The sequence below is a fragment of the Chiloscyllium punctatum genome, chromosome 17 (assembly GCF_047496795.1).
Source record: "Chiloscyllium punctatum isolate Juve2018m chromosome 17, sChiPun1.3, whole genome shotgun sequence".
NCBI lineage: Eukaryota > Metazoa > Chordata > Chondrichthyes > Orectolobiformes > Hemiscylliidae > Chiloscyllium > Chiloscyllium punctatum.
In genome coordinates this window covers 54,509,584-54,535,572 of record NC_092755.1, presented here as the reverse complement: position 1 = coordinate 54,535,572, position 25,989 = coordinate 54,509,584, and the positions used below count along the sequence as shown (strand labels likewise).

The following is a 25,989-nucleotide window of genomic DNA, read 5'->3' as shown; positions in this document are numbered from 1 at the left end:
ATTAGAAAGTATCAATTTTGAGTAGATTTTTGCTTTTCTGATTTTTGCTTAGTTGAGCTGTACACAAATGCAGCTTCCATTCAAGGCTAGCTACACTCTGCATATCTCTAAGTGAAACCCAGCTGATCCATGACTTGGGTCCATCATATTACTCTTCCGGGAACAATTAAACATATGTAATTTAGGCAACCACATGACTTAAATAAGTCTCCATGCCCTTCTTTTTGCTGAACTGTATATTGAACAGACCAGATGATGAAAGCAGATTACCAAAAAGAAATTTGGACAAAAGCTTGAAAACATTGCAGGATCTAAAGAGGAGAAGACTGAGACTAATTATATAGCTCTTTCAAAAGGTCAGTACAACATGATAGCTCGACGGAATCCGTTCAGCCTATGTGATTCTCTGAGCAGCCTTTAGCCACAGAGTGAGCAAGACAATCTCCCAAAATTTCTCCATATCCAATTAAAAACACCACGCTCTCTCTAGGAGGCAACAAACTGTCTCCAAACAGAGGGGGAAAGAGACAGCTAAATTTAACTGTAAATGGTGGACGGCACGGTGGCACAGTGGTTAGCACTGCTGCCTCACAGCGCCAGAGACCCGGGTTCAATTCCCGACTCAGGCAGCTGACTGTGTGGAGTTTACACATTCTCCCAGTGTTTGCGTGGGTTTCCTCCGGGTGCTCCTGTTTCCTCCCACAGTCCAAAGATGTGCAGGTCAGGTGAATTGGCCATGCTAAATTGCCTGTAGTGTTAGGTAAAAGGGGTAAATGTAGGGGAATGGGTGGGTTGCACTTCGGCGGGTTGGTGTGGACTTGTTGGACCAAAGGGCCTGTTTCCACACTAAGTAATCTAAAAAAAAGGTAAGGTTAAAATCTTAGAAATCCAGTTGAAATGAAAGCTAAATTTGTAGAGAGAGAAAACCTTCTCTGTTTTTAAGCAAGCTCTGTGGTAGGATCATGGGCTTAGACAAAGAGTATGTCGAGAAAGATGCAGTCTACAACTTTCAATAATGCACCTTTTATGGTAATGCATCATTTCTGGTGACAATTACCAAGGTTCTTAATGAAATAAAGACAAATTGCCGGTGAAATTCAGTAGCCCAGGAGAAGGGAGTGGAACAGGTCCCCTCACCAACATGAGCAACCCCTTGTCTTTGGCTCTGAGCCCCCTCACAAACTGTTCCATTTGCTCCTCCTTCCCTCTGACTACAGCATAAAAAACAGTTTTCCAACCCCTTTCATTCTGAGGTAGTGTTGTATTGCATTTATTCCTCTCTCACAAATCCTGCCTGACTTGCTGAGTTTCTCCAGCATCCTTTGTGTTTGTTTCAGACTTGCAGCATCCACAGTTTCTTAATTTTATTTGAAGATCCTTAACTAACTTAGGACAAAACCATTTCAGTATCCATGCACAAAGTTGCAAACAGCGGAAAGTTTAAAAACCCACTTTCATATAACAGTCACATCGAACAAAAAGTTCCTGGCATTTAGCCAACGCTTTTCCCAATAAAGTAGCGAGGCAGAATTGGAGGTGACACTCACCTTTCTGGCACATTCCCGCGAGAAGTAGCTGTAGGGACTGAATTTGAGTTGACACTTGTCCTTCGTCTGGTTATTTATGATTTCGATCTCGCCTGACTGAAGGATAGACAATATGGTTATACACAAGATGTGTAACAACCTTTTAACCATAAGTGTAATTGATTGATGTCCCACAGTTGAACGAGAACTGGATCTGATATACTAAGCTATCTAAAAGCATTTTTAATGATTAGTGATACAGATTTGCGGAAACCCTGCACTAGCTCAGTCTGCACAGAGGCCCTCACTTTATAAACTGGACTAATCCAATGTTTGTGCTTCTGCTGTCTGTAGGGTGGCTGAGGAGTCTATCTGGAAATGACAAAGCAAAGTCCCAGTCTTTTCCTTGAGCCTGGAAACCCATGAGCAAAGATGAACTTTGTCTTTTTTTTCATATTTGATTTCTGTTATTCATACAGGTGCCAGAGTCTGGGGACTTTTCACTGTATTTTTTGTAAAAAATACAAGTGACAATAAATTATTATTCTATTCTAGGATAACACTTGGATTTTAATGAACAAACCATCAAATTCCCACCTCTATGTATGTTTATGTGGAATGGCATTGATTATCAAAATTTTTAAAGCACTTCGTTCAGAAATAAATGGTAGAAAACGTCAGCCCAAACCACAGTTAGATTTCAATTTTGAATTGGCAAAAGGTGATAATTACTTAATTATTGTAACTGGAGCTGGTTTTGTGAACTGTTTTCTGAGTCTTCCTTCAAACTGTTCATAATTATTTCGTAATGAACTGGGGAACCATGACATGATGTTTCCTCTTTCCTCCACAGCCACCCTATATCCTGAAATCAGAGGGAAATACAGAACCGATAAAGGAAAAACAGTTTGGAATTACAACTCCTCTTCAACTTTGACCATGGAATGGTGTTATTGCTTTGGTTTACTAAGGAATGCTTATATCATCTCTTCTCAGGCGGCACGGTGGCACAGTGGCACAGTGGTTAGCACTGCTGCCTCACAGCGCCAGAGACCCGGGTTCAATTCCTGCCTCAGGCTGTGTGGAGTTTGCATGTTCTCCCCGTGTCTGCGTGGGTTTTCTCAGGGTGCTCCGGTTTCCTCCCACATTTCAAAGATGTGCAGGTCAGGTGAATTGGCCATGCTAAATTGCCCGTAGTGTTAGGTAAGGGGTAAATGTAGGGGTATGGGTGGGTTGCACTTCAGCGGGGTGGTGTGGACTTGTTGGGCCGAAGGGTCTGTTTCCACACTGTAAGTAATCTAATCTAATCTAATCTAATCTAATCTAATCAGGCCTCGAAGTGATATGAAGACCACACAATATTAACACAGTGCTAACTGAGATGTAGACTCTGCCCAAGACCAATCCCAATGCAATACCATTCCAGCAATGTACGCATGTGTGTTTTGTTCCCTTATTCTCCAAGCTCTGCTTCCCAAAGCCAGCAATTGTTGCTAGATTATTCTGCTTCGGAGTGGGATGGAAATCCCAAACAAACCCAAGCTCGTCCTCACCCAACATTCAAACAAACAACTACATGCCTCAAAAGTCTGAGAACGCAGGGGCCAGTTATAACATCTGTCATCTCTCCACGTAAGATTGCCTGGCCCAGAATAGACACTGCACTTTACTTAGGTCTACATGCTGCACATATAGCATTTGGGACATGATGTATTAGCCTGGTTTGCGATCTTTTCACAATAGGTGTATGTTGCAAGTTATGCATGGAAGATAGGAACAGCAGTAGATGATTCATTCCCCTAGATCTGTGCCATCATTCAATTAAGCCATGCTTTGTACTTGATTCATCCACCTTAGCTCTGCATCCCTTCATCTCCTACTGAACAAAATCGCTTCAAACTCAGTTTTGAATGCATAGTTCGATGAATTTTAAAGGTCTGCTACACAGTGATGTTCTTCTTGATCGGCCTAGCTCAATCTCTCTTTCCTGATCTCCCCCAGCAGAGGAACTAGTCTCTGTGGCGGTAAAATCCTTGCCACACTTTGTATACCTTAATCAGACCCCCCTCAATCTTCTATACTCAAGGGCTACAATCCAAGTTTATGTAATGTGTCCTTGTAAGTTCACCTTCTAAGTCCCAGTCACATGGAGTTGGCCCAATCCATTTCTCATGAGAATGACAACAACTGCATGCATGGCTACCTTTTTAGAAGTTTGCTGTCAGGATGAGAGCATCGTTGACAAGGCTAGCCTGAAGTCCCCATTCAAAAAGCCACCTTTTTGAACTAGTGTAGGTACAGCCAGAGTGCTGTTTGTGAGCGAGTCTCTGAATTTGACCCAACAACAGTGAAGGCATGTATAAACAAGTGAATTAGGAGAAATAGGTAATTTTCCCAACTAGCCTACTCTGCTATTCTATTCAATGAGATCATGGCTGATCTAATTGTGGTTCAACTCTACATTCCAACCTACCCCAATAACTCTGGACTAATCAGGAAGTCAATTTACCTCTGCTGTAAAGTGTTCAGTAACCTCACTACCATTCTCTGTAGCAGAATTCCAAAGACACTCAACTCTAAGAGAAAAATATCCCCTGCAAATTCTCCTCTTAAGTGGGAGGCCCATTATTTTTAAATTGTGCCCTCTCGTTCTAGTCTCTCCCACAAGGGGAGACATCCTTTCAGCATTTGCCCTGTCAAGTCTTGAACTGTAAGACAGTTCCAAAACAAGATGGTGTTTGTTTGCTGCCCTTGTTTTTCAGGTGGAAAACATTCTCAAACATTGTGGCAGTGTTCAACAAAATTTGCCACTCCTCAGATACTGAGGCAGCTCGTCAATATACAGAAAGACAACATACAGACTTGGGCTGTTAAGTTGCACAATGTTATACAAAGTACCACCCAAGGGCCAGGTAATGTTGTCAGGGTCCATAGCCTTTACAGCATCTAATGGCTTCAGCCATTTTGCGATAACATGTCGAGTGGTTCGAATTGGTTTAACTGGCAAATGCGATGTTGGGGATCTCAGGAACAAGGCCAGATAGATGATCCATTTAGCATTTCTGGCTGTACAAGTTCACAAATTCTCTAGCCTTGTCTTTTGCACTCATGTACAAAGCTCCCCCATCACTGAACCTTCTACTTGGGCTAATTGTTCAATTCAGGATGGCAGAATTTTAATACAACTTTTGGTTGTGAGATCTCCAGGTTTTGCATTCTGCTTTGGCTATTTAGAGTGCATGTAATCCTGTGCTGTATCTTATCCAGGTTGATCTGGGTGTATTTGATGCTGCTCTGAGCATGCCTTCCTGCACTCTGTTGAGCCAAGCTTGATGGTAATGGTAGAGTGAAGGGTATGTTGGACCTTTAGGATACAGATGGTAGTCGGCTACTGTTATGGACCAGACCAGACCCCCTCAAAAATAGTTTAAGAAGGTAGTCTACCCCCTAACTTTTTCTTATTTTAAAGGCAGATGTGGATATTCCAGGTGTGATGCAACTGGTCAAACTACTCAACTTTAAACAAAATATAAATTTATTTAAACACTACAGTTGAAACACGAACAAAAGAAAACTGAATTTAGAACAACTATTGGAAAACCTAACTGACCCAGCACAGCAATGTACTTAAGGAGCTGTTCCATTTCCCATAAACATACTCCTTGGCAATAGGTAAATCAAACACAGGTTCGTACAGGCAAGAGAGATTTCAGAGAGAAAAGTTAGTCAAGAATCATCTGCTGAAGCTTGAAACCTTTCTCTGGACTGCAACAGTTTCTCTGCTACAGCTAAACCAACAGCTTCTCACGGTTACAACTAAACCAAACTAAAAAAAAAACCTGAACTGGGAGAACTGGCCACTTCTTGCCATTGTTAAAGTAGACATTTCGGCACCTCTGCCTTTACGATGTGTCTTGAGAAAAACCAAGGACAAAATAACCATTTTGAAGTGACAGCATCATCAAAGCTATAACTCTACTGCTGGGGATGGTCCACTACACTTATTATCCGAATCTACTCGATTTAGCACAGTGATAGTGACAGACAACATGCTGAGGGCTACCTTCAGTGTGGAGAGGAATGTCCTCTCCAGAAGAATTGTATTGGGGGGTGGGGGGTGTGGTAGTGTTCTGTCACTCCTACCCGTATCACCACAGCCAGATGTATTTGTTATGCTATCAACCACTCTTATTGATGGGCATCGAGGTACCCAGTCAGAATATGTTCTAAGATTTTGGTAGCCTCAGTGCTTCTTGTAAGCGACAGACAACTATTCTAATTTTAGTACTAATCTCCAAATGTTAGAAGGACTCTATAGAGTCGCTTGGGCAATGTGTGCCTTTGTTGTCCCTCTGAAATGGCCAACTATGCCCAGTTTCATTCTTTTTGTACTTCTCTGCAGTGGAGTGATACCACTGAGTGAATTGCATTCACAGGGTAGATAAGAATCAACCACGTTGGTGTGGATTTGAAGTTAAATGTAGGCCAGACCAGGTAAGGGCAGCAGATTCCCATCCTTTTTGGACAGTGAACCAGATGGAGTTATGACAATCTGGTAATTTCTTGATCATTAACAAGACTACCTTTCATTTGAGATTTATGAATTAATTGAAGTTAAATTCCCCCCTTTGATCTCTTGCTTTCAGGACAACGGCCTGGCTCTCTGGATTACTCATTTGTACCATTACCACAACATTGCTTTTCTACCTGCAATAGCAGCGATTTCTCCTGCCTTTTCCCATTTCCATGATTCATTAATGGATGCACACAGAGGAAGTCTGATGATGATCCACTACTTTCCTAGGTCCAATGACCCTTTCTGTAGTTACTGCAACTTCCTCACATTTAACTCAATGAAATCAATTTCTGTTCTGAGCCACAAGAGTGTGTTTAAAAGTGTTTTATGCTGCTTAATCTGACCTGGTCAATCCATAGCTTGCCCACGATGATGTTGTGCACGGTGGAAGTGACCTTCCTCCACATATAGTGGTGACCCCCAGAGTTGAACTGTAAGTGAATAGCACCTGTAAACAACAAGAGGCAGCTGGAATCATTACAGACAGGAAACGGGGGGGGGGGGGGGGGGGGGGGGGTCTTCTTTCATTTGAGGATAATTCATACATTCTCTACATGTACATTCTAACCTCCATTGTACCAGACTGATGGCGGAGAACCTCAGTCAAGTGTTCAGACAGGAACGAGGTCTGGCTCCCGGACAATGCAGCTAGTCTACTTGCTTAAACATCAGTGAGGATGATCGGACACTAGTCACAGGACAGTCCCAAGGTGTTATGTGACTTTTTGCAAGAGTGAAATTGTGTTTGACTGAGAAAATGAGGTAGAGTGGATGTCAAACAGGTTTCAAATGAAAAACATGTTGAGATGTATTAATCCAGATGCAGCAAGACAATTAGAATAACACTAAATACAGAATACAAACTTCTGACAGCTAATTATCCTGCAATGTTAGCTCAACCTTCCATTTTCACAGATGCGACTTGATCCGCTGAAAGCTTTCAGCATTTCCCGGTTTTGTTAAACATGAACAAATGCTGACCATACTAGTATGGTTACCCAGTATGGTGATGAATCATCTGAAAACAAACCTTCCAGCTCAGCGAGCAAACTTACATCCAGAACTCAACCTGAGCTACAAATCTTCACAAAAATTCATTAAATGAATGCTTTTGTGCAGGGTGGAGGCAGGCAGGAAGGAATGATTTTTGGTATAAATTCCAATGAGTGCCTAATGCAACAGCTAACTTCATTTGTTTGTTTTCAAGCTGCAAACAACACCTTGTACCTTCTCCTCTTTTAAAACTGGGTCCATTTTTTCTCATTTTCAGACCACAGTACAAATAAAGAATGTGATTTTTTGCAAGCTCGTCAATTTTCAACCAGTAAAAGGATTGAAGAGTGCTTGGGTGAATAGGAGATACCCTGGGAATGATTAGAATATCCAGGAGACAAGAAAGAGATATCCAGAGAAACTCTCCACTCCACAGGAGGATCTGCATCCCACATATAACTGTGAAAAAAGGATTGTTGACAAAGCAATCATGCAATTTTTATTTTCCAGGACATAGGGCGGCATAGCGGCTCAAAGGGGTGGCACGGTGGCACAGTGGTTAGCACTGCTGCCTCACAGCACCAGGGACCCGGGTTCGACTCCTCAGGCAACTGACTATGCGGAGTTTGCACATTCCCCCAGTGTCTGTGTGAGTTTCGCCCGGGTGCTCCAGTTTCCTCCCACTGTCCAATGATGTGCAGGTTAGGTGAATTGGACATGCTAAATTGCCCGTAGTGTTAGGTGGATTAGTCAGGGGTAAATATAGGGCAGTGGGTTTCTCTTCGGCAGGTCGGTGTGGACTTGTTGGGCCGATGGGCCTGTTTCCACACTCTAGGTAATCTAAAAAATACAGCTTGCCAGACTGGGAGTGTGGCAAATTGGTGCGGCACTAAATAATTGTTTTGCATTGAAAGTATTTCAGAGACCTGAATGATCAGGATTAGAGGAAACAAAAAGACAAGTTTTAATTTTCTGTGGCTGCAGGCAAAAGTGTGGGACAAATGGAAGAGGAGCTTTTCTGCAGAGAGCAAACTCTCAAGTGAGAGGGGGCAATGGTTTGATACTCAGACCTTTGTCCTGACTGCTAATCACGATTAGCAATCTGCTGCCCACACTGAACTCAGTGGCAGATGCCTAGTGTTTGGAAGGCTTTTTGGTAATTTTGTGACAAGCCTTTTAAACCAAGTCCTTTGTATTGTAAGAGAATAGCTTTCCCCAGCAGGGTCTCACATGGACAAAGAACACTGAAAATCTCCTTCTTGATAGAAACAAAATAGAACGGTTACCATTTCATGAGAATTTGCCAAGCACAGCCCAATATAACAGGAATGCTGATCCTTAAATCATATTCACTCCCTAGCAGAAGAGCTATAACTAAGAAAATTTCACCGATAAACAGAGACCTCTCATTAAGTCTAACAAAACCTTGAGATGTGCTTCGGCAAGGGAGAATTCTTTTAATGCAAACAGTGTCCCTCAGTAATCCCACTCTTCCTGCTTGGAGGAGTATAATAGACTGCGTTGGTGAGAGCCTTACCTAGAGGCATGATGGAGAGGTACTTCCCACGGAATTTGCTAGCGACGGTGATTTCCTGCCATAGAGTCCAGCCGTATTTTGAATAAACATGGTGGGCAGCAGCAGGGGGATGGTGGCTCACCTGCAAACAGGAGACACACATACACCTGGGTCAGATCAAGAACAGATGCGACAGTATCGTAAGCAGGTTGTTCAGAGTTACACCACCTTAACATGGAGTACTTGACCTGCAGAGATTGAAGTAGGAAACAGCTACAGCACTGAAAACTATGGGGCAAATTAAACCTATTGGACCCTTTGGGAATCTGATAAGCTCGTTACAAAGCTGGATTTCCACTCCAGCCTGTTTTAATTTCCATTGAACTCAGTGACGTGTTGGGCAGGAAGTAATGTTCCACCCTGTCCCTTTGGAATTCCTGTCCAGTGAGTTAGTTTATAAAAGGGTCCCTGTTGATTTTAAGACCAGCAGGATTTTGACAAGCAATACCTTTGATGTGAGAGATATGGTAAGAGTCAGAGAGCTGTAAAGCACGGAAACAGACCCTTTGGTCCAACTTGTCCAGGCTGACCAGATATCCAAAACTAATTTAGTCCCATTGCCAGCATTTGGCCTATCTCCCTCTCAACCATTCCTGTTCATGCATGTAACCAGATGCCTTTTAAATGCTGTAATTACCATTACCTCCTTGGCAGCTCATTTTATACAGGCACGAACCTCTGCGTGAAAAAGTTGTCCCTTAAGTTCCTTTTAAATCTTGACCCTCTCACCTTAAACCTATTCCCTCTATTTTGGACTCCCTTACTCTGGGGAAAATACCGTGGCTTTTCATCCTATCCATCCCATCATGATTTTATAAACCTCTATGGTCACTCCTCAGCCTCTGACGCTCCAGGGAAAGTAGCCCAAGCCTTTCAGGCTCTCCCTATAGCTCAAACCCTTCATACCCTGGCAAAATACTTGTAAATCTTTTCTCAACCCTTTCAAGTTTCACAACATCTTTCCTATAGCATTGAGACCAGAATTGAATGCAGTATTCCAAAAGTGGCCTAACCAATGTCATGTACAGCTGCAGCATGACCTCTCAACTCCTATACTCAACGCTCTTACCAATAGAGACAAGTGTACTAAAGCTTTCTTCACTACCCTGTCCACCTGTGACTCTACTTTCAAGGAACAATGAACCTGCACCCCAAGGTCTCTTTATTTGACAACACTTTCTAGAACCTTACTATTATGGGTATAAGTTTTGCCCTGATTTGCCTTACCGAAATGTAAAACCTCTCATTTATCTAAGTTAAACTCCATGTCACGCTGACGAATGAAAATCCTTCCATTTTATATCAAGGCTCACAATCGAACATTCTTAAAAGGTCAGGCAGGGGATGAGATGGGACATTTTGCTTTTGTTTAACTCCAACCTTAGCAGATGCCCTTTTTCTGGAGATTTTAGATAGTGCTATGTTTTCACTTATTGCTTTGTCAGTAAAGTTTACGGCCTCACTGAATGCAGCAAGTGGCTCGTGATACATCAACCCGAGAGAACTGCGCCCTAAAACCAGCTGCATTGAATGCAATAGTACGGGACAGCAGGGAACCTCAGGAAGAAACAGTGAAGCAATAGTGATAGAAAAAACTCAGTGCATTGGAAATGGAAAGGGAGTGAGCAAGAGATGGCAATGGAAAGAGTGAGCGAGTGAAAGAGAGGTGGAGATACAAATGCAGAAAGGGCAGGAGATGGAGGGATAGACAGAAAGAGGCATATTGGAAGAAGCAGCGCTTATGGATTGCAGGAAAAGAAACAATGAGCAACTGGGGTCAAATGATTTGAGATGGAGGGACACACTGAGGATTGGAGTTGGAATAAAAGAGTGAAAAACTGGAATTGGAGGAATGGATATATAGAGCTACTAAAATTTAATGGATGGACTACAAAAGGAATGGAAGAGTTAACTGTAACTTGATAGAACAGAAATAGAAGATATGTTTATGATACACACAAGCTGGGGAGCTACATTCTTTGATAAAACTAGAAGGAACTTACCCCATTTAATGAGAAAGATATATTGGTTAAATTGAGGTGAAAAAGATGCCTTTGTATTTTGAAATTTACTCATCCAAAATAACCTAAATGAGAAAATACATTCTAATTTGTGCATGAACACGGAATACTCAAAGATGCATATTCATTAGCTGTACTCATTGAGGACAGTAATTATATGCTTTTCAATAGGATCTTATTTATAGATATGAAGATTCTGATTGCAACTTTCAGTGAAATGGTGCAGTAGGGAATATACATTACTAGTTTCTTAATACTCTGAGGTTAGCAGCCTATTTAGCCCCACAGATATACGTAATAACTAGGTCAATTAATGATTTGAAAACAGTCCCATTATTTTGATCATTTAATAACTGATGGGAAAACTGAGGTGGATTTATTGGTCATCCCTTTGTCAGTGTTTGGAAAATGTAACCTCAAGTCTCCTACCAATTGGAGCAGTGGCTGAGTTACTGTCCTCTTACCTGGAGTCGCAGTTGAGTTGCAGCAGAAATTACTGATGAATTTCTCTTCTGTCTACTGACCATATGGATCTCACATGAAACACATGTGGGCAGGCCCAGTGCAACACCTTGCAAGCGAGGACTGACCCCACAAAATTAGTGCAAGATATAACACAGCTTGTGTGGGGTCATCTGAAATGGTGATGGCTTTCTAAAGACGAGACTGAATAGAAGATTTTCTTGGTACGCGTACAAGTTAGAACTGGTTTGGGAGTGCTAGATGTGAGACTGTGTGCTTGAAATAAAGGAGGCTCTCTCATATCCTGGATAGTAACTGCCCTTAAAATGTTTGATCACATTTTCAAATAAAAGTTACACAAAAACATGTCCAATTATTTCAAGTAGATCCACCTCCTTCTCTCAGGTATGTATCAGACTGTACTGTCGATATTGAAAGCACTACTATTAAAAATCTGTATTTAGAATCACAGGACTGATTTAGAATCAAGAATGTTTTAAAGAATACTGGAATTAGTCAATATCTAAACACATCTCTCAGATACGTCGTCGAGTGACTTCCACTGAAATAGTCAACTGTTATTGCAGATAAATATGACAGGCATTTTACACAGTCCAAAGACCCATTCAATGAGATAGATGAGATTTTTGGCAACTTAAACGGTTGAAGGAGTGTTTATCAGGACACTAGGACAACTTTCTGGACTTTTTCAAATGATGTCACGGATTCCTGTTTTCCACCTGGCCTAATGGAATAGGTAAGCAGTGCCTCAATTTAATATCGGGGATGGTGTCTGTCAGAAAGCTAGTCCCTGTTTTTCTAAAAGCTACTCCTTGGCTCAAGGATATTTTTCAGTCGGGTAATAAACCGGGCCGGACTCCAATCAGTCGACAGAGATTAAAAGAATTTTGAGGCCTTTTGTTTATATGTAAGCAGATGAGACTTCAGGCCAAAGTGGTCATGCTTTAAAAGGTGACCTGTATAAAGAAAGGGGAGTGGTCAGCTCTCTAGCTAGCTGAGCTGAGCCAAGCAGTTTTAGTTTAGTCTTGAATTAGAAAGTTCAACAGGGAACCGTGTGGAAACTCTCTTTCTTTCTGACTTCAACTTCAAACTGTGCGCACGTGTTCCATTTATATTGGTTTTTAAAGGGAGTTTGGTTATTGGGACTGTTGGGAACAGCATAATTAAGTCTAGCTGGATAGGTTGAGTTCTGTAGGGTTTCTTTATTCTGGTCTGTGTGTTTCATTGTGTAATTTTGTGAATAAATTTTTTTGTCTGTTTTAAAATCTATTAGTCAACCTAGTTATCTTACTCTGGGTAATTTTCACTGTGCACTTACTGAAACAAATTGCAAAGTTATGTCTAGGCTTGCCTGCTTAAGAGTGTGTTTTAAGTGGTCTGGCCTAGTTCATAACATGTCACTCTCACAGTGAAATGTTCCTCTGGAGTGCCAAATCCTGGAATACATATCTCTGAATGGTTGGCAACATGTTAGTAACTGAACCATTGTAATAAGTTCATGAAACTCAGGTGAAGAGACAAATTCATAGTTAAAGAGGTGAGATGTTGTAGTTTAGTGACATCATGTTTTGCATTCTAATTGTTTGCAGATTGTAAAAGGAAGGGAAGGCTGAAGAAAACAGGGAGATCCATAATTATGATTGTGGGAAATATTGAGGTAGAAAGAGAGGGCCCAGTTTACCAAAACCAGGAATCATAAACAGGACCATGAGATTTAGGAGCAGATCAGTATGTAATTCAGCTCATTGAGGCTGATTCACTCAATAGGATCATGGCTGATCAGATTGTCTGCAACTCCACTTTCCTGCCTTATCCTCATATCCTCACCTGGCTCAAAGATCTGTCTGTCTCAACCTAGAATATACTTAATGACTCAGCCTTGACAATCTATGGTAAAACAATTCCACTGATTCATTACGCCTACTAAAAAAAGAAATCCTCGTCTGTCTTAAATGTGCTACTCTCTTACTCAAAGATTATGCCCTCTAATCCTAGATTCTCCCACAAAGGAAAACAACATCTACCCTGTCAAGGCCACTAAGAATCTTACATGTTTCAATAAGACCTCCATGCACTCTTCTAATTTCCATCTGTGGTCTGACTAGTGGCTAGTACAACTTTAGCAAGATCTCCCTATCTTTATGCTCCATTCCCTTTGAAATTAGGGACAAGAAATAAGCTCAACAGTCTACTTCCTTCCCAATTACCTGCTGAACCTGCATGCTAGCTTTTTGTGATTTATGCACAAGGACATCTAAATCTCTCTGTACTGTAGCTTTCTATAATCTCTTCCCATTCAATAATATTCATCTTTTCTACCTCCAAAGCACATAACTACATTTGTTTACACTGTATTCTGTCAAGTGTTTAACTACTCACTTAACCTGTAGACTCCTCCTGTCCTCCTTATCACTTGCCTTCCCACTTATTTCTGCTTCATCTCCAGACGTTGCAATAGTAGATTCACTTTTCTCTTCCAAGTTATTATTGTAAATAACTGTAGCCCAGCATTGATCCCTGTGGCACTCCATCAGGAACAGGTTACCATCCTGAAAACTCCTCAACAATCTTTGCTTTCTATTAGTTAGCCAATTCTCTATCTATGATATTACACTTTCCCCAGACACAACGTGCCTTTATGTCACCAAGTTGTCTTTTGTCTGGCATCTTATTAAATGCCTTTTAGATATCCAAATATATGACAAAGAATTTGTTAGACATGATTTCCCCTTCGTGAAGCCATGCGGATCTTTTATGTATTCCCAAATGTTCTCCTGTTACATCCTTTATAACAGACTCTTAACATTTTCCGAGGATGGATGTTAAGCCAACATGTCCACAGTTACCTGACTTTTGTCTCCTTTTTTGACTAAGGAAGCTATCACATTGGCAGTTTTCAACCTTCCAGCATTTTTCCCAAACTGCAAGAACTTGGAAGATTACTATCAGTGCATTATCTCTGTAGCTACTTCATTCATAATTCTATGATGCAGTCTATTAGGTCCAGGGAATGTATTTAATCCCATTAGTTTTCCTAGTACTTTGTCAATAGTTATTGTGTTTATTTCCTTGTTCTCCCCACCACCCACTTTAGCCATTGAGAGGTTTGTATCTTTGGGATGTTATTAATGTCCTCTAATATGGAGACCGATGCAAAGTACCAACTGACTCCTCTGCCTTTCTTGGTTTCCCATTACTATATCCCCAGCATTGTTCTTTATGAAGCCTGTTTTTACTTTGGTGTCTCCCTTCCTATAGTACATATTTAAAGAAGCTCTACCTGTTTGATCTTCTATCACTTGCTGGTTTGCCCTCAAAGTTAACATCCTCCCACTTTATTTTATTTGGCCATCTTTCATTACCTTTTTAAACTTTCCCAATCCTCTGGCTTACCACTAATTTTTGCCATATTCTTTTTCATTTTGATATTATCCTTAACTTTCCCAGTTAACTAGTTGGTTTATCCCCTTCTTAGTTTCCTTCTTTCTCACTGGGATATATTTGTAAAATCATAAAATATTTTGTTAAATGTCTTCCATTGTTCTTCAACCTACCTTTTTGCTAAATTTCTTCCTCAGTTCGTTCCAGCCAACTCAGCCTTTTAGGTTTAGCCAAGATGTTTCCAAACCAACTTTCTCACTCTCAAACTGAAAGCTAAGTTCTACAACGTTATGGTCACCACTCCCTCGGAAATCTCATGCTCTGAGAACATTTGTAAAAGCTGCCTGATTACAGATTGCCAGATTGCCAGATCCAAAATAGCTGACCCCTTGATGGATACAACAAAACTATTCCAGCAAACTGTCCGAAATACAGTGTGTGAATTCTTCCTCATGGCTAATTTGGCCAATTGATTTTCCCAGTCTACATGATGATTAAAGTATTGCCATTTCTACATGCCCTCATTATCTCCCAATTTATTCTCTGAAACAGTATAACTACTGTTAGGTGGTCTTTAAACTAAGTCATCAGCACCTTCTTCATCTTTTTATTTCTCACCTCTAAACCATATGGATTCTGTATAATCCAATACTAGATAATTATTTACTATTGCAGTTTTTCCAACCTATATTAACAAAGATACACTACAACACTTCCTTTTTACCCAACATTTTGAAAAGTTGCATACCTTTGAATATTTAGCTCCCAGCTTTGATCTCCTCATAACCTCATCTCAGTATTGGCTATAAGATCATACGCATTAAAGTCTATTCGTACCATTGATTAATTTTCTTATGAACACCATGTGCATTTATGAGTTACTATTTTTGACTTTTTACTACTTTTTAAATGTTTGTCCCTTGTCCCTTCCTGTTCCACTTTGGGCATCATCATCAAAAGAATTGCCCTGTAATGCTGCCATATCTTTTTGCTTTGTAAGCGCATATACTACCCCACTCCAGAATTGTCAGTTAATTTAAAGCCTTCTCTACAGCCCTAGGCATTCTGTTTAACAAGACAAGGGAAGGTTGTCCCAAAGGGACAGCTCCCTTCATGCCCAGTACTGGTGCTAGTAAGCAATGAACTGAAACCTATTCCTCCCACAGCAATTGTTCAACCCAATATTTAAACTCCATGGCTGTTTACCCTGAGCCACTTAGCCCATGGCTCAAATAATATTACTTTAGAGGTTCTACTTTCTAACTTAGCTCCAAATGGTTCAAAATCTTTCAGCAGAACCTCCTTTCTAGTTCCATCAATGTCATTGGTACTAATGTAGACAACAACTGGATCTTTCTCCTCCCACTTTAAGGTGCCCTTCAACCTTCAAGCAAACGTCCTTAACTCTGGCACTCAGCAGATGATGCATCCTTCAGGACCCATACTCAAGGCTGCATAAACCAGTAGCTATCTCCCTAATTATACTATTCCTTACCATGATTACACTTCTATTTCCTTTTCTCACTTGAATGGCTCTCTAGATCATGGTTCAGTGGTCAGTTTACTCAGTCTTTCTGCAGTTCCCACTCTTCATGCACACAGTTTGTATCAATCTGCCAACTGTTGGGACAACTGGAGAGACAGAGGACCCTGGACAGCTGCCCCTTGGGAACCCCAAAAACCCAAGGAGGAATTCAGGAGTAACATCTTCACACAGAAAATGATGAAAATGTGATTATTTGCTACCAAGAAATATTTTGGGCGCATGTATAGGTTTATTCATTAGGATACAGATAAGTACATGACAGAGATGGCAATAGAAGGATGTCATTATATAATTAATGATGTAGGCTGGGAAAAGGCTCATATGGAACATAAGCATAGAACATGTTAGGGCCAAGTGTTCTGTTTCTATGCTCTAAATTCATGTATTTCTTGATTCTGTCTGAAGCTCTTTAAACAATGCATTTAATCTAGTAATGAATCCATTTAGGACTAATTTCTTCCAGGAATTCTGCAGATGTGTAAAATGAGTTGGTCTTTAATCCCTTTCTTTAGTCTGGGCTTTACCAAAGGATATACTGTAAAGTTGAATTTACAACCGAATGGCTAATCAGAACCTGTGATTGTAGAGTTGTAGAGTTACATCTTCATTAGGAAACAGGAATGGGCTGCACCTAATTCTGCTACTTCTTCCAGCCTCTATCCCAGCCCCAAGCCTCCAACTCTGCATCGCCTTCTTGACCTGTCCATTGTTCTTTCCCACCTATCCGCTCCACCCTCCTCTCTGACATATCACCCTCTTCCCCCACCTTCATCTACCAACTGCATTCTCAGCTACTTCCCCCCCCAGCCCCAACACCGTCCCACTTTATCTCTCAGCTCCCCCCGCCTCATTCCTAATGAAAGGCTTATACCAGAAACGCCGATTCTCCTGCTCCTCGGATGCTGCCTGACCTGCTGTGCTTTTCCAGCACCACACTCTAGACTCTGATCTCCAGCATCTGCAGTCCTCACTTTCTCCTTGTGACCCTGACTTTGGCTACTTGATTATCGTTCCTCTTTTTAATTATACACTTGAGAAGAGACCACAGGTGATTTGGCCCTACATGGTGGAATGTGACCCTTCGTCTTCATGGAAGCCCACTGGAATGATGGCACAGAAGCAGAGTGGAGCTTAAGGCTAGGAACAAAGGTATTTAGTAAAACCACTAGAGAAGGCAGTTAAAGTCGCTGGTTTTAGGGAGCCGCTTACTAAAGTCTGGGATCAGGATCAGGAATGATGGTGACCAAATAGTGGAGGAAACCAAGCACAAGAAAACCTCTTTGGATACCATTCATTTGGTTTTGTTTCTTTCCTCAGTTTCTACCTCCCTATCACACATTGCTTAGGAGTTTGAGTGAAAGAGAGTCAGAGCCAACCCAATGCCTTCACAGTGACAACATTTCAGCAAGTTGTTACTGGATTGATCAGGAATAATGGTTGATTTTTGTTCCTGAACTCAGGACTATTAATGTTGCTGGCCCAGTTTCTGACTGCAACCAAGCGTTTATTCCAGGATGGTAGAAGATGAACTAGATGGAGTTTGTTGTTGTTGCCTTCTCTAGAAACAGCTATTTTAACCAGGTCAAAGATTGAATCTGGCACTAAGCCAGGTGGGCACACTGATCCTCCAGACCCCTAATGTCTTTCAAACAAATGGGATGACACAGTGGCTCAGTGGTTGGCACTGCTGCCTCACAGCACCAGGATTCAATTCCATCCTTGAACTGTGTGTGGAGTTTGCACGTTCTCCCCCTGTCTATGTGGGTTTCCTCCAGTTTCCTCCCACAGTCCAAAGATATGCAGGTTAGGTGGATTAACCATGCTAAATTGCTCAGTGTTCAAGGATATGCAGGCTGGTTGTATTAGCCCTGGGAAATACAGGGTTACAGGGATAGATGGGGATGGATCTGCATGGGGTGATCTTTGTGTGGAAAGGCCAAATGGCCTGTTTCCATACTGTGGGGATTCTATGATTTGAGAAAATCAGTTTGGAATTATAAAGCCTGTGTGGAAACCTGTCATCACACACACACACTGATTAATTTGATTGTCTGTAACTATGACACATTGTCTACACAAGGCTCAGCAGTTAAGCCAGTGAGTAACAACCCTCAGGAAACCCCTTACCTGCTCACACAGTGAGCGAAAGCCGCTCTCTTCTAGCCGGTCCAGCTCAAACGTCTCCCCAAGCAGAGGATTAAAAGGCTTGGCTATGCGATGTGTAGTTGTTGAATAGGAAGACACAGAGAATGCAGCCACATAGCACATCTGTTCTGCAGGATTTTCACATCTAGCTGCCTTGTCTAATAATTCGTGATACTCCAAGTCTTCAGTTAGTCTCTGAAGCATTGATAAAGGCTCATTGAAGTTAACCTGGAATCAATAAGAACACAAGTTCAATAAAATTAACAGTTATTTCAACTTTTAGAAGGTGCCTTTGCTTTGTGCATTTATTACTCTCTCTTGTTAAATGGAGATATTGACCCTTTTCAAATAAAATGCATTTGCACATCAGTTAAGATAGCAGACAATGGAATTATAATACAGACAGACATATTAATCACTCACATCATCACACCTAATCAGTTATAGGGTCTCACCAACAGCACCATGCAAATGAAAGATAGTGAATTTCTTCAAGGGTCCTCCCAATCACTAGTTGTAATTGCAACATAATAAAGGTGAAACGTCCTGTTTACACAAATTCTGCTAGGACTCTATTGATTTCCTGACTGCATTATGGCAGATCAAAATGACCGTTACAGAAATTCTTGGCTAAGACCCCACATCAATCTAGGATATCTATTCCTCTAACGTTAAGATATCACAGTTGCGCTGGCCCTGAAGAAGGTCCTTGTGTACTGAAAAGGGGAAGCTGGACACAAAATGTTCAGCTCCACACTGACACTAGTCTGTTGTTACACCTTAGAAGATATGAACCTTGAGTGAATGCCTATCCCAAAAGAATAGCACCTGAGGATGCAGCAACTCTCAAGCACTGCTCCAGGAATCAGCCTATATCAGGAATAGGACTGAACCCCATAGCTCCTTACCCACAGGTGATAGAGGTACCAACTGAGTGGTTATTCAGCCACAAAAGGACCAAAGTGGTGGATTCAATTTGTCCACAGAAGTGAACTTTTCAGTATAAGTTACTGAATATTGAAGGAGGGGAACATGGCTGATTATTTCCTCTGCCCTGACAATAGAGGTCACCAGTTATCCGCTGGCTGAGATTGGCATCAGACAAGAACTGGACCTTCCTCAGACCTGCACTGGGCATTATGTTTACCATGCATTTCGGAAACCCTAAAGCCATTAGCAGAGACACCAGAGTTGTTGATATTTATGATACTTACTCCCCCCAGGGCTATCTTCCCTTAACAACAAAGAATTAAGGGTGTTAGGTTAGATAAAATCAATGGCGAGTGTTCCCTGGTTACAGTGTCATCCTTGTTCCACTGTGGTTTCAGTCAAAGGATCCGCGTTTCGATATGGCTGATCAGCTTTCACACAAGACCACTCACTGCTCAATTACAGCAGACTGTCCAGTTAGACGTTCACATATTTACTCTGGTTTTAACAAAATTCTAGACCATTTCTCACTGCTATGAAATGAGTTCTGAAGGGATTGGAAATTACTTCAGAATTTTCTTGATAAACCTTGGAAAATTCTGAGTGATGGAATCCGTGATAAGGTTTTTCTAATCAACCTGCTCAGAGATGGAAGTATACATCTTTGGAGTAGCTGGGACTTGAACATAGGTCTCCTGGCTCAGAGACAGGGACACGGCCACTGAATGGTATTCCATGTGATGATATGGGTTTGGTATGAACAAGCATTACTCAAATTGTAAGCATTATTCTCATTACTGCAACTATTTTATATTATTTGAGTTGAGCAAAAGTACCATCCACAATTAATGACAGGCCAATTTCTTCCCTTAACTGTATGCAGCCAGTTTTAAACCTTGAATTAGAAGTGGGTTTATTGTCCTAGAATCTAGAAATTTGCTGAAGGTTTGAAGTGTTGAGGTAGATATGATAATTTTAAAAGAAAATCCTGGATTTATATAGTACCTTTCAAGATCTTCCAAAGAGCTCCACAGTTGATGGAAGTACTTTCCCCAAAGGAGTAATGTTGTAAAGAAGGAAACATACCAGCTAATTTGTGCACACAAAAATCCCATCAAAAGCAAAGTGGTAATTTGTTTTATTGCTATCACTTGTGTGATAACTGGTGACCAGGACATCAAAGGTAGCTCACCTCTTTTCGAATAGTGCCATACACCCAATTACTATAATTACATTCAAATGAAAGAGGTGGTTTAATATGGGGAATACATGTGGCAAGTACTTTACACAGAGGAAGGTAGGGGCCTGGAACGCGTTGTAGGCAGGGGTAGTAGAGGCAGGCACCGTAGATTCATTTAAGATGCGTCTGGACAGATGCACGAGTAGGTGGGGAGCAGATGCTTAGCAATTGGGCAATAGTTTGAGACAATGGATTTGGATCGGCTCAGGCTTGGAGGGCCAAAGGGTCTGTTCCTGGGCTGTAAATTTTCTTTATTCTTTGTAATATCTCATCCATAAAGTAAGGCTTCTGCAGCGATGTGGTGCACCTTCAGTACTGCATGTCGATCATGTGCTCAACTTTTCCATGACTAAACCTGATCAGAAATTCATGTGCTTGGAACTCCTTATACTTCATTTCAATTCAATTCAGCTCATTACTTTCGTTTTAATTTGCCATTCTCTCTGCGCTCTACAGCCCCTTTCTTTGTGAAAACAGCAGGTGGTGCTATTCGACGCCTTCGACCTTAATAGCTGAGAACATTATAAGGTTATTCCACAATACAGCTCAAGGATTAGGACAGAAAAGGTAGTGACGACAGGTCAAACTCAAAATGAAATCAGCAAGTTGGATGCAGTCTCTACATTTTGCATTTTACCTGATTGGCGCTTTCACAGCTTCATGCCTGTTTTAAAAAGGCAGATTGGGTTTCTGTGCTGGCACTAATCAAAAACAATTTTTATTTAATTGATATTGGTATCCCTGTATTATTTTTTGTCCATTAAAGAAAAGTCTGTGATCCAAAATTTTTTTAAAAATATAACAGGAGCAATAGATGGTCAGTCTGTGTATGTGCAGATGGATTCTCGGCCAAGTGTGCTGTGAAAGTGCAGATGAAGATTGTGGAGGGAGACACTGGTATAAATAATGGTCAGTGTGAGATAGTGGAATTGGGCCGGATTAATCCTTTTTTTTAACCCCTTCTCCCCACAATTAAACAGATAATCTTCAAACAACTACTATTTCTGCCACAAGAGACTGTTAATTAAATTACTTCCCATCTTCAGTACCATGCTGAGAGATAGACTGGAGATTTGTGGGTCATCTCAAAGTGTTGATTTTCTTTTTATTACTGCTAGTGTTCAATTTAATTTTTAAAGAAAAGTTGATGATAATAAGGCAGATTGGTAATACATTGGATTAGACCGATCAAGTCCTCTGACAATGGTTTCAAGTCAGATATCCATCTGATATTTAAAGACCACTAAACGTTGTAAGTTCAGAATGTACACATTGAAATTTCAATGATCTAGGTTCACATACATTTACTTAGTTTTGTGTCTGTCAGCTAAGGAGCAGCTAATTCTGAGCAGTAGCAGAAAGGGAGGACTGCAGATGCTGGAGATCAGAGTTGAGAATGTGGTGCTGGAAAAGCACAGTAGGTCAGACAGCATTCGAAGAGCAGGAGACCCTTCATCAGGAATGAGGCTTGTGGGCTGGGGAACTGAGAGATAAATGGGGAAGGGGAAAATGAGGAACCTGTTGAAATCCACATTAATCCCATGTGGTTGCAGAGTCCCAAGGCGGAATGAGGTGTTCTTCCTCAGGGGAAGAATGTGGATTTCAACAGTTTCCTCATTTCCCCTCCCCCAACATTATCACAGTCCCAAGCCTCCAACTCGACACCGCCCTCTTGACCTGTCCATCATCTTTCCCATCTATCTGCTCCACCCTCCTCTATCACCTTCACCTACCTATTGCATTCTCAGCTAGCTTCCCCCCAGCCCCACCCCCCTCCCATTTATCTCTCAGCCTACATGCCTTATTCCGGATGAGGGGCTTATGCCAGAAATAATCGACTCTCCTGCTCCTTGGATGCTGCCTGACCTGCTTTTCCAGCACCACACTTCAGATTCGAAGCAATAGACTTCTTGTACAAGGGTTAGCTTCTAGGAAATGGCAATCATGATCTAATAAAGTTTACCGTACTGGTTAAGAGAAATACGTGATAAAAGGGGCAAAATAATTGACGGGAAAAAAACAATTATGAAACAGAGAAAATGGAGAGAATTGAGTGCAATGTGAGAAATGATTTGTCAAAGGGATACAACAATGGTGGGTAATATTTAAAGGAGACATGAATAGATTTCAGGAGAAATAAGCAATAAGACCAAATGAGCCAAAAATGGGTTTCCATAAATAAGAGATGAGGTCAACACTGAACCTAAAGAAAGAAATATGTACCAACACACAAAAAACAAGGAGTAGAGGACAGAATATGATGACTTAGAAAAATGTTAAAGATAATCAAAGTGGAAGGTCAAAGTGATGTTCCTTATTTTGGATTCAGTGTTATTGGAACATTGTCGGAGATCAGGGTGGGAGAACTGGAAAGACAGGATCAAAAAAGTGTTTCTCCTGCCACTTGATCTGCTGAGTATTGCAAGCATTTTCTGTTTTTGGTTTATACTATTACATTTACCATCGCACTGTGTGTTGGGGAAAGATGTTAAAGAACAGTCTCATGTTCTGTGTTCAAAAGTATAATCACTCTTTATTTGAACATCACTGATCTCTCACAAGCTGAGCTAGAATTAAAGAGGGTGACTGGGCCCTATGTGAAAGCCAGATTTGGAGCAGTCTCTGGCCTCCCCCGCACATGTGGTAAAGAGCTCAAATAAAGATGGATTGTACTTCTGAAAACAGAACTCAGAGCGGCTCTTTGACATCTCTCCCCAACACACAGTGAGATGGTAAATGTAATAGTATAAACTAAATAACTGAAAATGCTGGCAAGTGGGAAGAGAAACAGATCTGATCCTATCCTTATAGTTTTCCCACTCTGACCTCTCTGAATGTTCCAATGACACTGAACCCAAACTGTGGAACAGCACCTTATCCTTCAATCTAGCATTTAACAATCTTCTGGATTCAAATGCTGCATTCAACAATTTTGACCTCTATTTTGTTTTTATTTGCAACGGGTAAAACAGGATTAATCTGCCACCATCTCATCGCCTCACAATGTCCTTCATGCAGACACGTGCATTCTCACAGTCCAGTCCACTCTTACAGTAAGGCAGCCTCACACTGACTGTTACTTACAGAGGTCGTTCTACTATAACACGGGTTTTGTCAACGCAAATTCACTTTAATGCGATTGACGAATGGGGGATGCTGTTCGAGTCGTCTGTAATGCGATTACATCACCAACACTAAGCACTGCTTCTCAAGCATGATTTTTCTACAACGTGGGGTTGCACATAAATGCAACCATCATGTTATAGGAGAACTGACTGTACCAAAGCCTTCTTGCACAGCCTTCATCTGCACTTTCCACACAGACTTTAGGCTTGGCCAAAAATCCATCTGCATATAAACAGACTGACCATTTATTGCTCACTGATATAAAAAGGTATATTTCAATCGCAGACCTTTCCTTAACGAAGAATAAATAAATACTAGGATACCTATATCAATGAAAAAAAAAACACTGGTTTGGTTTTACCTTTGCGATTTTCTCTTCCTTACTTTACAGCTAGCCGCTGTTTATCATGCTGCCACTCAATACAAATCTTTTGTTTCTTTATTTACCCCACTCCCCTTTACCAATCACTACCTCCTCTTTTGTCATTTAATCTCTCCTGCCTTTTACCCACCATATTGCCATCCTCCCAAATGTTTTAAGAATAAACAATATCCATATGTTGAAATAAGCATCAAAGTATTGAGATTTACAAGGGTTTATTGCAAATCTATAGTTTAAACAAATGTCAGTTTCTACCTTTCTCTCTGAACTCTTTCGCTGTTAGTAAGTTTTGAGAAGATTTGTAGCTCAGGTCGAGGTTCTGAAGGTAGGCTTGCTCGCTGAGCTGAAAAGTTCATTTTCAGATGTTTTGTCACCCTACTAGATAACATCTTCAGTGGGCATGCGGACAAAGCCTTCGCCCGGAAGCTCGCTGAAGATGTTCCCTAGTATGGTGATGAAACGTCTGAAAATGACCCTTCCAGCTCAGCGAACAAACCTACGTCCACTCTTTCCCTGGCCGGAAACCATATCCCCATTGGGAAAGAACTCAACTCCTTTCCATAGGAAGGAATCTGTTCAGATTATATTTATGGCACCATTCTAGAGCAGCTAGGACTTGGACCCAGGCTTTCTATCCCAGGGTCAAGGACACAACAGCCCTCAGAACTTAGCACCTGAAATTTTGACAGCAGTGTAGTTACTTTAATCAACCTGTTTGGACATGTTGTAACACACCGCTGGGGTAGGTGGGACTTAAACTCAGATCATCTGGGCCAGAGGTAGGGACAGTATCATTGTGCCACAAGAGCTAACTAAAAGGAAGCCTCTGTGCCATTGTCTATGTAGATATCATAAATGATAGAATTCCTACAGTATGGAAGCAGGCTAATCAGCCCATTGAGACCACACTGATCTGCCGAAAAGCACTGCACACAGAAGCACCCCAACCCTGTAAAGCTGCATTTCCAAATACAGTAGTGGAGTCCCATCTTTGATTAATTAAAGAATTAGAAGATGCTACATGAGGGCCATGTTAGAATCTCTCTGGATGGGAGGTGGCTTTCCTCAAAGACATTATGATCCTGCTTGTAATGTTTAAATCTGCTTCAGAGTTGACTAACAGCGTGTGAACACATTGACAGCATTGATCCTCTTGATTGTTATGTTAATCTGTCATCCCCAATGCTGTACTGTCACAGGGGAGATGGCGGCATTGTGGTAATGTCACTTGACAATAATCTAGACGCCCAGGCTGATGCTTTGTAGATATGGGTTCAAATCCCACCACAGCACATGGAATTTAAATTAGCTTCAGAGATGGTGACCATGACGACTATATTGATTGGTATAAAATCCAATCTGGCTCACAGATGTCCTTTAGATAAAAGAAAAAACGTAGACCAAATTGGTTAAGGATGATATGCAACTCCAGGTTCACTGCAATGTTGTTGACTCTTAACTTCCAAGGACAGCAAGGGACTGACAACAATTGCCTACGGCACTCACATCCTATGTAAGAATACAAGATGATTGGCGATTGAAGTGGAAATAATTACAAAATCTGTTCCTCCCATTTTGTCATCTAACAGGTTAAACACAACTCTCACACTCCAAGTGTTCTATGGCACAATGTAGCTTTGAGAGAAACTGCATCTTGGAACGCAAACCGATCAGAGTTGAAGCTTCCTCTCCAAACTGGCAGTGTCCCAGAAGCGGAGACATTAATTATTTCATGCTCACTATAAATAGCTGCCCCACTTTGCCTCAGTTTTCAGCAGCATTTTCACCTGCGCTTTCTTTGGAAACGCAACAACTCAGACATCCCATAAATAATTTCCTGAGATTTCTTTTTACATCACTGTCACTGCAAGTCTTATCAAAGGAAGGCTTCATTAAGTATACAATATGCGCATTACTCAGAAATAATGACAACGGGTTAAGGTTTTTGTGAATGTGGCAGCGATGGAAAGGAACACACAGATTGTTCCTGCCTCCATCCAGACTGTGATGCATTTCCCAAAGGATTCTCATTAACATCCCCGCCAGCTGCAGCATCGACCTGAT

The 25,989-nt window shown here is 41.3% G+C and overlaps 1 protein-coding gene across 14 annotated transcripts in view; it reads right to left on the bottom strand.

The window, feature by feature from the left end:
- osbp2b (oxysterol binding protein 2b) overlaps window positions 1-25,989 on the bottom strand; it is a 331,588-nt gene that overhangs the window by 9,909 nt on the left and 295,690 nt on the right. For all 14 annotated transcript variants that reach the window (XM_072587169.1, XM_072587170.1, XM_072587171.1 and 11 more), the window contains 4 exons: window positions 18,230-18,475; window positions 8,633-8,753; window positions 6,447-6,550; window positions 1,548-1,643 (listed from right to left, as the gene is read on the bottom strand). In XM_072587169.1, the coding sequence (XP_072443270.1) occupies window positions 1,548-1,643; window positions 6,447-6,550; window positions 8,633-8,753; window positions 18,230-18,475 (567 nt within the window). The remainder of the gene's footprint in view (window positions 1-1,547; window positions 1,644-6,446; window positions 6,551-8,632; window positions 8,754-18,229; window positions 18,476-25,989) is intronic.